The sequence below is a fragment of the Schistosoma mansoni genome (genome assembly GCF_000237925.1).
Source record: "Schistosoma mansoni, WGS project CABG00000000 data, supercontig 0348, strain Puerto Rico, whole genome shotgun sequence".
Lineage (NCBI taxonomy): Eukaryota > Metazoa > Platyhelminthes > Trematoda > Strigeidida > Schistosomatidae > Schistosoma > Schistosoma mansoni.
In genome coordinates this window covers 1-12,676 of record NW_017386195.1, presented here as the reverse complement: position 1 = coordinate 12,676, position 12,676 = coordinate 1, and the positions used below count along the sequence as shown (strand labels likewise).

At 36.0% G+C, this 12,676-nt stretch overlaps 1 protein-coding gene across 1 annotated transcript; it reads right to left on the bottom strand.

Annotated features, from left to right (window-relative positions):
- Positions 1 to 3,168: 3,168 nt before the first annotated feature.
- Positions 3,169 to 12,083, bottom strand: Smp_084770 (hypothetical protein; the record flags this gene model as incomplete). Its single annotated transcript, XM_018792345.1, has 6 exons — positions 3,169 to 3,980; positions 5,497 to 5,623; positions 7,718 to 8,038; positions 9,313 to 9,373; positions 10,069 to 10,639; positions 12,041 to 12,083. Coding segments are annotated over 6 exons (1,935 nt in total), but the record flags the coding sequence as incomplete, so codon positions are not given.
- Positions 12,084 to 12,676: the final 593 nt, after the last annotated feature.

The following is a 12,676-nucleotide window of genomic DNA, read 5'->3' as shown; positions in this document are numbered from 1 at the left end:
ACGTTTAATGCATATTATGATTAATTACGATTGTCTAGTGACCAGTTACTTCACTACATATCCGGTTAACTTTTTAAGCTCAACTATCTGGACAACTAAGAATCTTCTATCGCACATTGTATTTGTTTGAAACACTCAATTTTATTGGAAGCTTCATTCTATTAAGATAAACATAGTTATTCTTAATTAGCTCCAATAAATCTATATTATTTATGATCTTAAAATGTAGTAGGTTGTAAGCAGTAGGGTAGAATCTAGCTGAGTAAAATTAATTCATGTTTCTATCTCAATATTTGTTCTTATTATCTTCAAGGTAATAACCGGAGTTATGTGTGTAAAATATAAAACAATTAATTAATGCAAGCTTGTGGTCTGTGACTCGGGCGGCGATATGCTAGATTTTCAATGAAAGAGTGCCCCCAAATGCCCTGGTATGGCCGAGAGTGGGGAGAGTCCGCCTTCCCTCTCGAAATGCTCTCACACCACCACGCGCCTCTGCCAGGGAAGTCCTACTCATTGCCTTCCAGTGGCATTACTGTTGTTTACGAAATTGAGAGGACGAAAAGCGATTGTCCGGCGCTTTAACCGGGTTGGTGGACACGGAAAGTCCACTTAGGGGAGTTGGAAAACCCTGATTCCAAACCAATGGTACACATGGGCTCCAGGATCCTGAAGCAACAAATGGTGTATGAACCAATCGCTGGTCACCGGCTACCATGGGACTGCATCTACTCACGATGCTCCACTGCCTTGTGGATCAGATCTTTCGATCAAAGGTTCCGGGTGTGGCCTCTTAAGAAAATCACCTGCTTCGTTTTGGGGACCTGGGCAGTATCACAGCCCTCACACAAATCAAAGAAGATTTGTGTGGCGCATATGTATCTGGTACCCCTTTGTACCAATATTTATGTGTTTAAATAATAAATAATGAAAGAGTAAGGTTTCTGCGTTACAATTACAAAATATGATCGTCGATTGTAGGAGTCGCTAGGTTTCAAGTGTTTTTTATCATAGATGACTTCGAACCATTGTTCGTGTATGGTAGTACAATGTTGAGGTTAGTTTCAGTATTTTGACTGAAGACCAATTTTATTGAGAGTGCTGATAAATAAAGTTTAATTATTTTACTATTTATTTTATGAAAATTACTGAAATAATACTTTCCTAATGTTGTCATAGAACTTCAGGTGTTTGCAACATATACTGTACCTTGAGATATGATACTAAGTCCTCACTGAAATATGAACTTTATTTGATGTTTAGTGGGACTTTATTATGACATAAAGTCAAATATTGAAGTAATTGCAAACATGCTACACATTCGCTCCAGAATAGTTTGGAAGGAAAAACAAGTGCCGACGGACAGCAAAAAAGGACACCTCATCAAGATAACAAGGAAATGAGATCCGAGGGAATGTGAGAATTACAGAGGCATCACAATACTGTCAGTACCAGGAAAGGTTTTCAACAGAGTGTTGTTGAACCAGATGAAAGACGCAGTAAACACTTAACCTCGCGATCAACAGGATGAATTCCGTAAGGATCAGTCGTACACAGACCAAATCTGATGCAGTCGTAAAGGCGAAGATTGGCAAAGCATAAGCACCATTCATACAATTGAAGAACATATGGAACTCGAAACAACTGTCAACCAATACCAAAGTCACAATCTCCAATACGAACATCAAGACAGTTTGACTCTACGGAGCTGGAACTTCCAGAACTACCATAACCATCATCAAAAAGGTACATGTATTTACAAACAGTTGTCTACGCAAGATACTCAATGTCCGTTGACCGGAAACCATCAGTAACCGCCTACTATGGGAGAGAACAAACCAGCTTCCAGCTGAAGGGGAAATTAGGAGAGACGTTGGGAGTGGATAGGACACATATTACGGAAATCATGAAACTGCATCACGAAGCAAGAGCTAACTTGGAATCCTGAAGGGAAACGAAAAAGAGGAAGATCAAAGAACACACTGTGTCTCGAATTGGAAGCAGACATGGAAAGGATGAATAGCAACTAGAAAGGATTGCCCAGGACACAGTTCGGTGGAGAATGCTGGTGAGTGGCCTAATCTACTTCTCGAGGGGTAAGAGGCGTAAGTAGGTAAGTAATAATTAATTCCTCGTAAACTTGTGGAAAGCATTTTGAGTGAAGACACTTCTGAAAGTATCTTTATCATCATATGTAGTAATTTCAAAATAGTTGTTAACTAATTAAATAATATGATTTGGTAAAACTTTCATGCAAAATCATATCAGATGTAGCACAATTTGAAATATAAAACTGCTCTTTCCTACAGGTTTAACATCTCATCTAACACGATGCCCACTTATGCTACTTTACCTACGTTAGCCATTAGCCAATGACGTGACTTTAATACGCTTTGACATACTATGAGCATATTCTTACGTTGTTGTATCCACCAAAACCATAAACATTTCCCTGTGACTAAAGATCCCCTTTAATCACACTATGAATCAGCAATACAGTCTTGATTATCATAATAAATCTATCCACCTATTAATTCTCCACAAGGATACGAAACATAATGACTTGATTTCATTAAAATATTCGCTTTCTTTATTGTTTCAGTCGTGTACCAGTTTGCTTTTGGTACGAAGGAAATGTTGGCTGGACTCAACAACTGTTTTTCAATTTTGTTGCTGACGGACCAAGAATCTATGATCTAGAAGGATTTCAACTACCAGAAATATGTAAAACTGATATAACTTGTATTTTTAGACCATGAAATGATTTTTAGACAATTAATTTGTCCAACTGAAGTTTACTAAAAGCTATCAGTTTAATTTCGACTCAACTTACCGGCTTTTAAACACGGAAGTATGTTGCTGATCAATTTATCTATGGTTTATGATTGACACTACTGATTTATTTGCAGGTAGGTCAAATAGTTGTACACATGAAATTTTGATTTACACTTTAATTACTGTTAAATTAAACATAAATGAATTTTACTAATGGAATAGAAATTAAAGAATAACAGGGTTGTTTTCTCTTTTTGAAATCGCAAAGAAATTAAAAAGATGGAAGAAATCTATAGGCAATCAAAACAAAGAAACAAATCACTTTATCTAAATCCGAGTTTTAAAAGATATGAGATATTTACACATCATTAATTAGATAATGATTCATCAGGCTTAGAAATATTCCTCGTTCATCTCTTCACTGTCAATAATATAGTTTCCAATTTCAACGTCATCGTCATCATCATCTGCAGCAGCAGTTGTGTAGTTTTTATGAATTCGTTTCGAGTTCGATGAATAATTAGAATCATTTAATCGTGATTGTTTATAATTACTAATGGTTGACTGAGAATAATTATTTGATGGCAATATAAATGATGTTGGACTTCTTGACTGAAATGGATCCAAATATCTAGGTATTTTGTTGAATTGTTGGTTCCCTCGTTGTTGTTGACCAGTAGGATGATTGATTATTCGGTCAGTAGAATTATCATCATCCCAAGCACCTAGAATTTCATTTTCATATTCCACTTCATCCATTTCATTACCATCATCATAATCAGTGTTATCAACCACTGCACCAATATGACCTTTGACATTATTAGAATCCATTGAATAATTAGCAGATGTACAATTATATTCCATCATATTGACTTCATCAGCTGCTTCTAATTCTTCAATATCAGGTATATGATCATCATCAATAAATGAATAGTTTCTGTTTAATTCCATATACCCATAATCTCGACTGATATAACCTGATTGAATATGTCTCCCACTGTGATGATGATTATGATAACGTCCAGAAAATTTTGAAGAATTATGTCGTAAATTACTTTGTTTGCTAGAATATTCTGAATACTTGTCAGGAATTAATTGGTTAGTAGGTTTAACTGTTTTGTTAATATTCAGAACAGATGTGCTGCCACCACGTTGAATAATTTTCTTGGTTTCATTAACAGCGCATCTTGCTTCATGTAGTTCAGCTAATGAAAAATGAAAAAAAATGAGAGAGAACTAAAGGAAATTTCAACAAAAAATAATTGAACTCATTTATATATCTTATTTACTTGTAATAAACAGGATAGTTTAATATGATTCTATAGTGTTTCACTTGAGAAGTTATTTTATCTGATTATGTACGGATGAATTAAAATGAAAAAACAAAGATGAATTTCTGTACTATGATCACTTCAGACAAAAATAGGTCAAATTAATTGTGAATAATAAAGATGTTTTGTGATTTTCTAATTTTGAACATTGAACTTATTCCATTTGTGTGTATATCTCTTACTCTATCCATTACATGACTTTAACTTATACTTGTCTGGCTACAAATATCGAGTCAAGCTTTGTGAGATTGAATTGGCACATTTGCCTTTTCCCCTTCGTTGATCTGATTGTCTGTCTTGATCAACGAGTGTATGAAATGTACGTATCCAAAATTCATTCTCGTATTTGACTTATTCCATTATTCTCTAACGCAAATTAAGTCCATAATTATACACAAGGGTAGCTGGGATGAATATTTCGTTAATATCATCATACGATCAAATTGAAGTCAAATCAAGTCAAAAAAGTAGTATCATTAGTAATAGAAAGCATTAGATACAGGAGAAAGAAAAAAGGTACAATGAGATTTCAGGACTCAGGTTCTAAGGATAAGGTAAAGAGTAAATGCACCTACACCATTGAGGACAATTCTGAGCAATGCCATACAAAATCTCTAACATTTGGTTACGATAATTGTGCAGACCAAAAACAAGAAGTCTACACCTATTTACATGGCTCAATTCAGTTGTTAACGACTTTAGGGACTGGATGATGACAAGTCAGACAGTAGCTATATGGAATAATCGATACCATGTAAATTTTTGACCAATAATAAATATACGTAACAACTAAGTCGAATAGTGATAACATCAATCTACTATAACTTTTATTCTTGGTAGAATAAAAGATTATAAAAATGAGGTAAACTGTACTGACATAATAGGAGTTTTAAGTAGATTCAACCAGAGCTATGTTAAAGGTGAATAGTAATTTCGAGGTTTTATAGTGATTGATCTTAATAACAAATTAATCTAAGTTCCTTAACCTTATGTTACGTAACTGAAAACTATAGAGCAAGGACAATGGCACTAAGTATTTTTTTAGAGCTAGAAACCATCTGATATGACCAGAAAAAACAAAACTCTAAATCAGATTATTTAAACAAAATTGATTACTGTCGCCGCTGATATAAAGTCAACTACTGAATATACATTTTCGTGGGTTGGATTGTGATTTCTTGACAGATAAAGCTAAGAATGACATGAACAACGAAAATATAAATTTCGAGCGGGAATTGGGAGATTGATCAACATATAATACTTTGTTCCGTCACGCAGTATTTTAGAAATTTCCTATTACAATACACTAGCAGACCATCTGAGGTTGCGAAGAAACGTGAAGACATGTAGTTATAATAATTCAGGCTATAGTACAAATATAATCACTTACCAAACTTTTCAAAAGTCCTACGTCTATGACGATAAATCCACATACGACGATTGTTATTAAAGTAGACCGACGGATCAGAAGTTTCGCCTTGTAATCGATCCAACGCAGAACTAACACACTGTTGTAACTATTAGAAAAAACAAGTAAATAACTTTACTAGAACTTTAACTGGGATGAATCTTAAGTGAGGTGTGCATTATAATACAAACGAAAAAAAACTGAATGAACACACGTTTAGTGTTGGATATCTGCAGGTAATCAGCAGAAATTTGAGGACAGTAAACAAAAATTCACAATCTATGAAGTTTAAGAACAACTATAACTTCTTTCTGATAGGAGATTAGATAAAACCGAATACTCAGTAGTGATGTCCCACTTATTTCTACTAATTTATATTAATGCAAGATAAAAGAAACAAAATGTTTTGGCAACAATCATATTGCACGGAATCGAGTCTTACATCTGCTTGACGAGGTTCAGTAGTAAAATAGATTGACCTTCAATCATTAAACTGCACGTTCAAATGTCCGTCTACTTAGTTTGGTACAGGCAGTCATGTGGTACGATTGAGCCTCACGCATCAAGTGTAGCTCAATGTCGAGCGCATGCATAAGTGTTAGGTTTTAAGTTACATATGACTGACTGACCGAGTGCATGAGTTTGTACGTCATATCCAAGTTTTACCAGTAAACAATAAAACTTTAACCAGTCCTCTTCCAAAATTCTTGATTCGTTTCATGACTGAGTTGAGCTAGTGCATTTTTCTGTTTATGATAAGGTAAAGTGATCTCCTAGACGGATAAAATTTCGTGTAAAATCCTGTTTATATTCTTCTACTTTCTGGTTAATCACGGTTAGCTAAGAATTTAGAAATCATTTTAATCAGATGAATAACCCAATAATATCTTTGAGAAATAGCCGTATTTACTTATCAGTTTGAATAAAAAACATTTATTCATGCATTATCTTCCTTCAAATTTGGATTTTATATTAAACATTTTGTTTCCCGATTTAGTTCTTTTCTTCTGAATTGTATCAGATATGTTCAGTTTACTGCTACCGTTAATATTATTTAGTCGTTTACGATGGTTTCTGTTAATTTCCTTTCGCTACCAAATGCTCTGATACAGCCGAGAGTGGGGAGAGTCCGCCTTCCCTCTCGAAATGCTCTCACACCACCACGCGCCTCTGCCAGGGAAGTCCTACTCATTGCCTTCCAGTGGCATTACTGTTGTTTACGAAATTGAGAGGACGAAAAGCGATTGTCCGGCGCTTTAACCGGGTTGGTGGACACGGAAAGTCCACTTAGGGGAGTTGGAAAACCCTGATTCCAAACCAATGGTACACATGGGCTCCAGGATCCTGAAGAAACAAATGGAGTATGAACTTATTGTTGGTCACCTGCCAGCATGGGACTGCATCTCCTCACGATGCTCCACTGCCTTATGGATTAGACCTTTAAGTCAAAGGTTATGGGTGTGGCCTCTTAAGAAAACCACCTGCTTCGGTCTGGGCACTCGGGCAGTACCTCAGTACACACGACTCTTTGTGTTTGATCATCGTTGTCTCGGAAGGATTGCTGACATCCAGTGGCAACACCATGTTAATAATGCAGAGGTTCAGCATTGTGTGTTCGGGCACGGCGACGAGAATTCAGTTGGTGTCACCATCTTGAAACATCGACTTCGGTGGCTTGGACATGTTCTGCGAATATCGTCCCAATGAATTCCTAGTCGTGCATTATTTGCCGACGCTGGGACTGGATGGATAAAAGCGGAGAGGTGGTCAGTGTATGACATGGTGTCGTGGTAAGAAAGAAAGCTGTACAGGACTGGCTTCTGTTGGTACTTTACGACTCCCTGGATGGGGTCCGAGAGATGGTGCAACATAGTGGCTAGAGACGTTATCAGATATGGCTCAGAATAGAAGCCAGTGGCGAGCCTGCTGTAACCTTCATTTACTTTCTTTATAAAGAGTGATTATAAATTTCTTAACTGAGAGAGTTCTTATGGTTGTACATTTCAGTTCCCCCATCATTACTGTTCTCTTTCTTTTTTTATCCTTTTTTCTTCCTTATGTATACGCATCTTCCCCCTTTCTCCTCCCACTCTCGTTATTTTGTGTGGCGCATACGTATCTGGTGCCCTTTTGTACCGATATGTATGTGTTTAAATAAATAAATAATAATAAATCACAAACACAACAATACTGAAAAAATCACCTGGCGTGGATTGACATTTGGCAGTAAAAAACCGCTATTCTGTACAAGGGTGGTGATATCTGCACGAGTACCTTCTCCATTGGGCAAACAAGCCACAGCGTCTCGAACAATTTCAGCTAAACTTACAAACATAGGACGGTCAAGCCGCAGTAAAGGGTGGTCTCTAGCCTTTGAGTGACTAGACCAATTACGACCAGAATTATACAACACTAAGTCATGACTTAAAGGACTTGGAGCTGAGCGTAACGGTCCAACTACAGCGCAGTAATTTTGTATATGATAAACAAATGGAGACCATGGATGAGAAAAACGTTCAGCTTCCTACAAAGAATAAAAATACGCACAAAACCAATGAAAAACGAAGATTTCTATAAACACTACACAGAAGTGTAGACGGGAAGAAACATATATGAAACCTTTCGTTTGTAATTAAAAGGAGAATTGTAGCTGAATTACCAGCTCGCGCTATCCGTAATTTAAGTGCTAAAAGTCAGCCTACACATTTGTGTCATTTTAAGAAAATCTTGATAAGCTTTAACTTACATGCGTGACATTCTCTTTCCGCTTATATTTTACAGCCGAGATTTATTAAAAGATAACAAAATGGTAATTTCAATGACCGGTAGAACTAAAATTGTATCAGGTTCATAACTTGAAGTGAGCTATAAATATTAAGCATATTGATAGGTATAGCTTTAATGAATAACTCATCAAGAAATAATGGCCTATCGCATAGTTTTTTTCAGAAGATATCGATCAAGTTGAAATGATTTGGGGGGTAAAATAGTCAATTAGAATGACCTAAAACCAAGCGACTTCGTGCAATCACATTAATGATGAGATCTGCAACATAATAGTGCAAGAACAAAAAATGGGGTAACGAATTGGTAATTCCATCAACCGAAAGGTCATAACTTTCCGGTTCTAGTGATTAAGATCCAATCGGTAAAAAAACTTAAATTTAAAAATATAGTATCCTTTGCATTAATTAAAAAAAAACATTTATCGAATAAAATATATATACTACTAAGTGTTACAAGGAAAAAAATACTCATAGGACGAGTTATTCTTTTAACGTGAACAAGTGATTTTATGACTTTGCTTGGTTAATTGAAACCAGTTTAGTTGCAGCTTTGCTCACGAAGTCGAATAGCTGAAGGTATTCAATGGTAAATTCGAAACACAAGTATCATAAACGTGGATAGGTAGCCTAAGGGTTAGAATACTCAGCTTCTAACAGGTAAGTTGTGAGTTCAAACTTCGACTCACCTATTTCGGTTTGGGTAGTTGGATAGTGTCAGTGGCCTACACAGTATAGCTTAAAGCTGAGTACAACAATTTGTACATAGTGAATAAGTTACGTTCATAAAACTCGTCAACAAAAAGTAACGAAAAATAAGGGTGGGACTTGAGGAATTAAATTTCCTCAGCCTAGTTATTGGTATCCAAGTGACCAACTCACTTTTATATGAGTAATTTTAAGTGTAGTAGATAAATAAATTAATAAGCTGATATTATGGACAAAGTAAAAGTTATCTGTTTTATCATTAGTTTATTTATATTTAGATGCATAAAAATGCAAACACAAAACTTACTTGCAATTGAAAATCAGCCTTCTCTTCCTCTGAAAATGGTCGGAGTTTCCATCTAGTTGGACTGGAATGAAAGAGAAGCTAATTTACAATACCACATGACTGGTGCATAATAGAAAGTATTAGTTTCTGCAGAGAACAAAAAGCTTCTAATATCAAATGATTTCACAAAAATACACGACATAGAAAAATGTCGACTACATAATCTTTATGCCACAATTGCATATATGAACAATTTGTCGGAATATTATGTTTCTGTGCGACAACACTTACGTACAGTGAAATATCAAGGTCAATTTAAACTCATTGATATATTTCTCTGTTCTGATACATAACTGTTTAGTTTCTGTGATGTTGGGAGGAGCAACATTTTGAATTAAGAAAGCCGTTATGACACATAGTTCTTTATTTCATTTGTCTAAAACACGAACTTTATTTAAGTACATGGACTGAGCATCTACTGAGTGTGCTAATAACAGTAAGAAGGGTTTATGAATACAAAATCAGTGCATGTCAATAACCAAAGAACCATTTTGATGTTGATCACGATCATTATTCCTGTCCCTAAGGTCGTATACGCCTAGGTTAAAAATTCCTTATCTGTTTAATTTTTAATATCTAGGAATAAAACAACCTTTTAAAAAAATACATGTCTCTTAAAAACTAAGTACGAGAAAAAAAGAGTTATGGTCACAATCGATATTTTAAATCTCAACGGTGAAAATATATGGCTGAAAAACTAGATGAAGTCAGACTTACTAAAGTGGTGGAGGGATATCATCGTCGGAATAAAGTCGATTATCTTCGTGGAATATTGACTGTTGAGAGTGTTTTGATGAAACGTTTCTTCTAATCTTTTGGATGTCTCCACTTTTCTTATCGCCATCATCTGACTCAGCTTGGCATTCGTCTATTCGCAGACATCTTTCACCTTCATCAATTTCTGAGTCTTCTACACCACCGTCACCATCAGATTCTTCAGAATACTGTTTTTCCTTAATTGAAGGATTTGTATTCTTATTGGGTTTGACTTTATTCCTCCCACTCACAAGCAAGGAATCTGATATCGACAAAACTGCATCTGTCAATCCACCAAGACCACGAGGAGCTCGAAACCAATCAGAAAATAAACTCGTCAACTCTCTGGTTTCCAGTTCAAATTTTTGGATCCATTCTTGGTCAACTTTAGGGTTTATTCCTGATGGAGGATACAGAAGCCAACACCACTGATGAATGCGCGGTTTTAAATTGACAAACGGTCTCGGACAAACAAGTCGGCGAGAACTGTTACGTATGACACTTTCGGGTGAACTTTCCGCGGTAAGAAAATCTAATGCATGATGAGTTACAGAAGACCAGTCTTCAACCTGAATAAAAATCACGCTACATTAAAACAAAACTAAACTAAATGTAGATCGGAATGACTAATTGTCTGTAAATTGATAGTCGTGGAATTGGATTCATACGCCGAGGCAAACTAAGGACCAAACAGGAAAATTATCGTCTAATTGTTATCAAACAAGGGTTTTTATTCAATACAATAAGGGCGCTCAAACACCTTAAGAGCTTCGCATTAAATCCATATATGTGTAATGATACAAAACTGATTGTCAATAACTACATTTCAATCACTGAAGTAGGTGATACAATCGTAGATATTACCCAGAGCAATAGAAAAAGGTAAAATCTACTCAATGACTTGTGATTTATAGAAATTAAAAAGTTATTGACAGTAAAGTATGAACTGATGGAGTATCTCAGAAATTATCCAATCGTACTAAAAGCTATGAAACAATTGATGTAAATATACATTTCCGTCTTGAAAATAAAAGTTTTATCTCTAAGCATGTTAAGTTTGGCGCTCCTTTCACTAGCTACTAATTTCAAAATGACTTTCTTATAAATACCACATAAGTCAGGATTTTTATGCCCCCGGAAGCCTTGATACGGCTGAGAGTGGGGAGAGTCCGCCTTCCCTATCGAAATGCTCTCACATGGCTACGCGTATATAGCCTCTGATAGAAGAGTCCTACTCACCGCCTTCTAGTGACGCCGGTGTTGTTTATGGAAGTGAGAGGACAAAAAGCAAAACTCTGGCGATTTGACAGGGTCAGTGGACATGGAGGATCCAACTAGGGGATTTGGAAAACCCTGATTCCAAACCAATGGTACACATGGGCTCCAGGATCCTGAAGAAACAAATGGAGTATGAACTTATTGTTGGTCACCAGCCAGCATGGGATTGCATCTCCTTACGTTGCTCCACTGCCTTATGGATTAGACCTTTAAGTCAAAGGTTCCGGGTGTGGCCTCTTAAGAAAACCACCTGTTTCGGTTTGGGTTCCCAGATAGTATCCCAACCCTCACGCAAATCGAATGATGGAGTGTGGCGCATATATATTCGGTGCTTCATTGTACCAGTATTTGTGTGTGTGAATAAATAAATAGTTTTCTAGCATTACAGTACATCGATTATGAATGCGGAACTGCAGAAGTTTGATTGACAGGCAAGTTTATAGAAGAACAGGGGAGTTTGGATCATAAAGTGATTTGAGATTTCATGGAAAGGAAAATTGTATTTGCTGAATTCTCTTTATTGGTATTCAGTGACATAATGGTCTAATTACACAAACTGCAGAATTCATTTCTAGGGAAGAAACTGAACCACATTCTTTCAGATATATTTCGAAAATAAACTTTATATAATTTACCCGATCGATCCAGCTGCAACCTCTCCCAACCTTTCTTAACCTGTTTTGATTGCAAGCTTGCCATTCACGAACATGTTCACAAATCTGAGCTGTAGTTAATCTCCTCCGTACACCTCCATGTGTAAGAAATCCTCTAAGTAAACAGAAAAAGCCATTTTCTGACCTATATGTAAATATAGAAAGTTGATAAGAACATTTAAATCATTGATCCACTTAGTTATGAATTCACTATGTAGAAAAATAGATTGCATTCTCCAAGTAGACATTTTATTAGTTAAATCCTTAGTTAGTAATGGAACAGCATGACATTAAGCATATCTCTTTAGCTTGAAATCAAGTTATTTGAAAAAATCCACAATGTTTGCGAATAATTCCAATTACAAGATATAAGATGGTATCGTTTCACCCTGAAGCGTACTACGAATTTATGATAAGTTTTACGATAGATGATCGAAAAGCATGTTCAAAAGTCAAATAACACTAAAAAGGGATCCAGTTACTATTTAAATGTAGCGACCGGAATCACAAAAATAAAATTACGACGGCCAGTGATCAACAGGGCTCTTTTCTGATTCACCATTGAAGCATAAAAAGTCGGCGTATATGCTTCGTGAAACCTTGGATACAGCAAAGGAATCTTACGCGATGCAGATCCC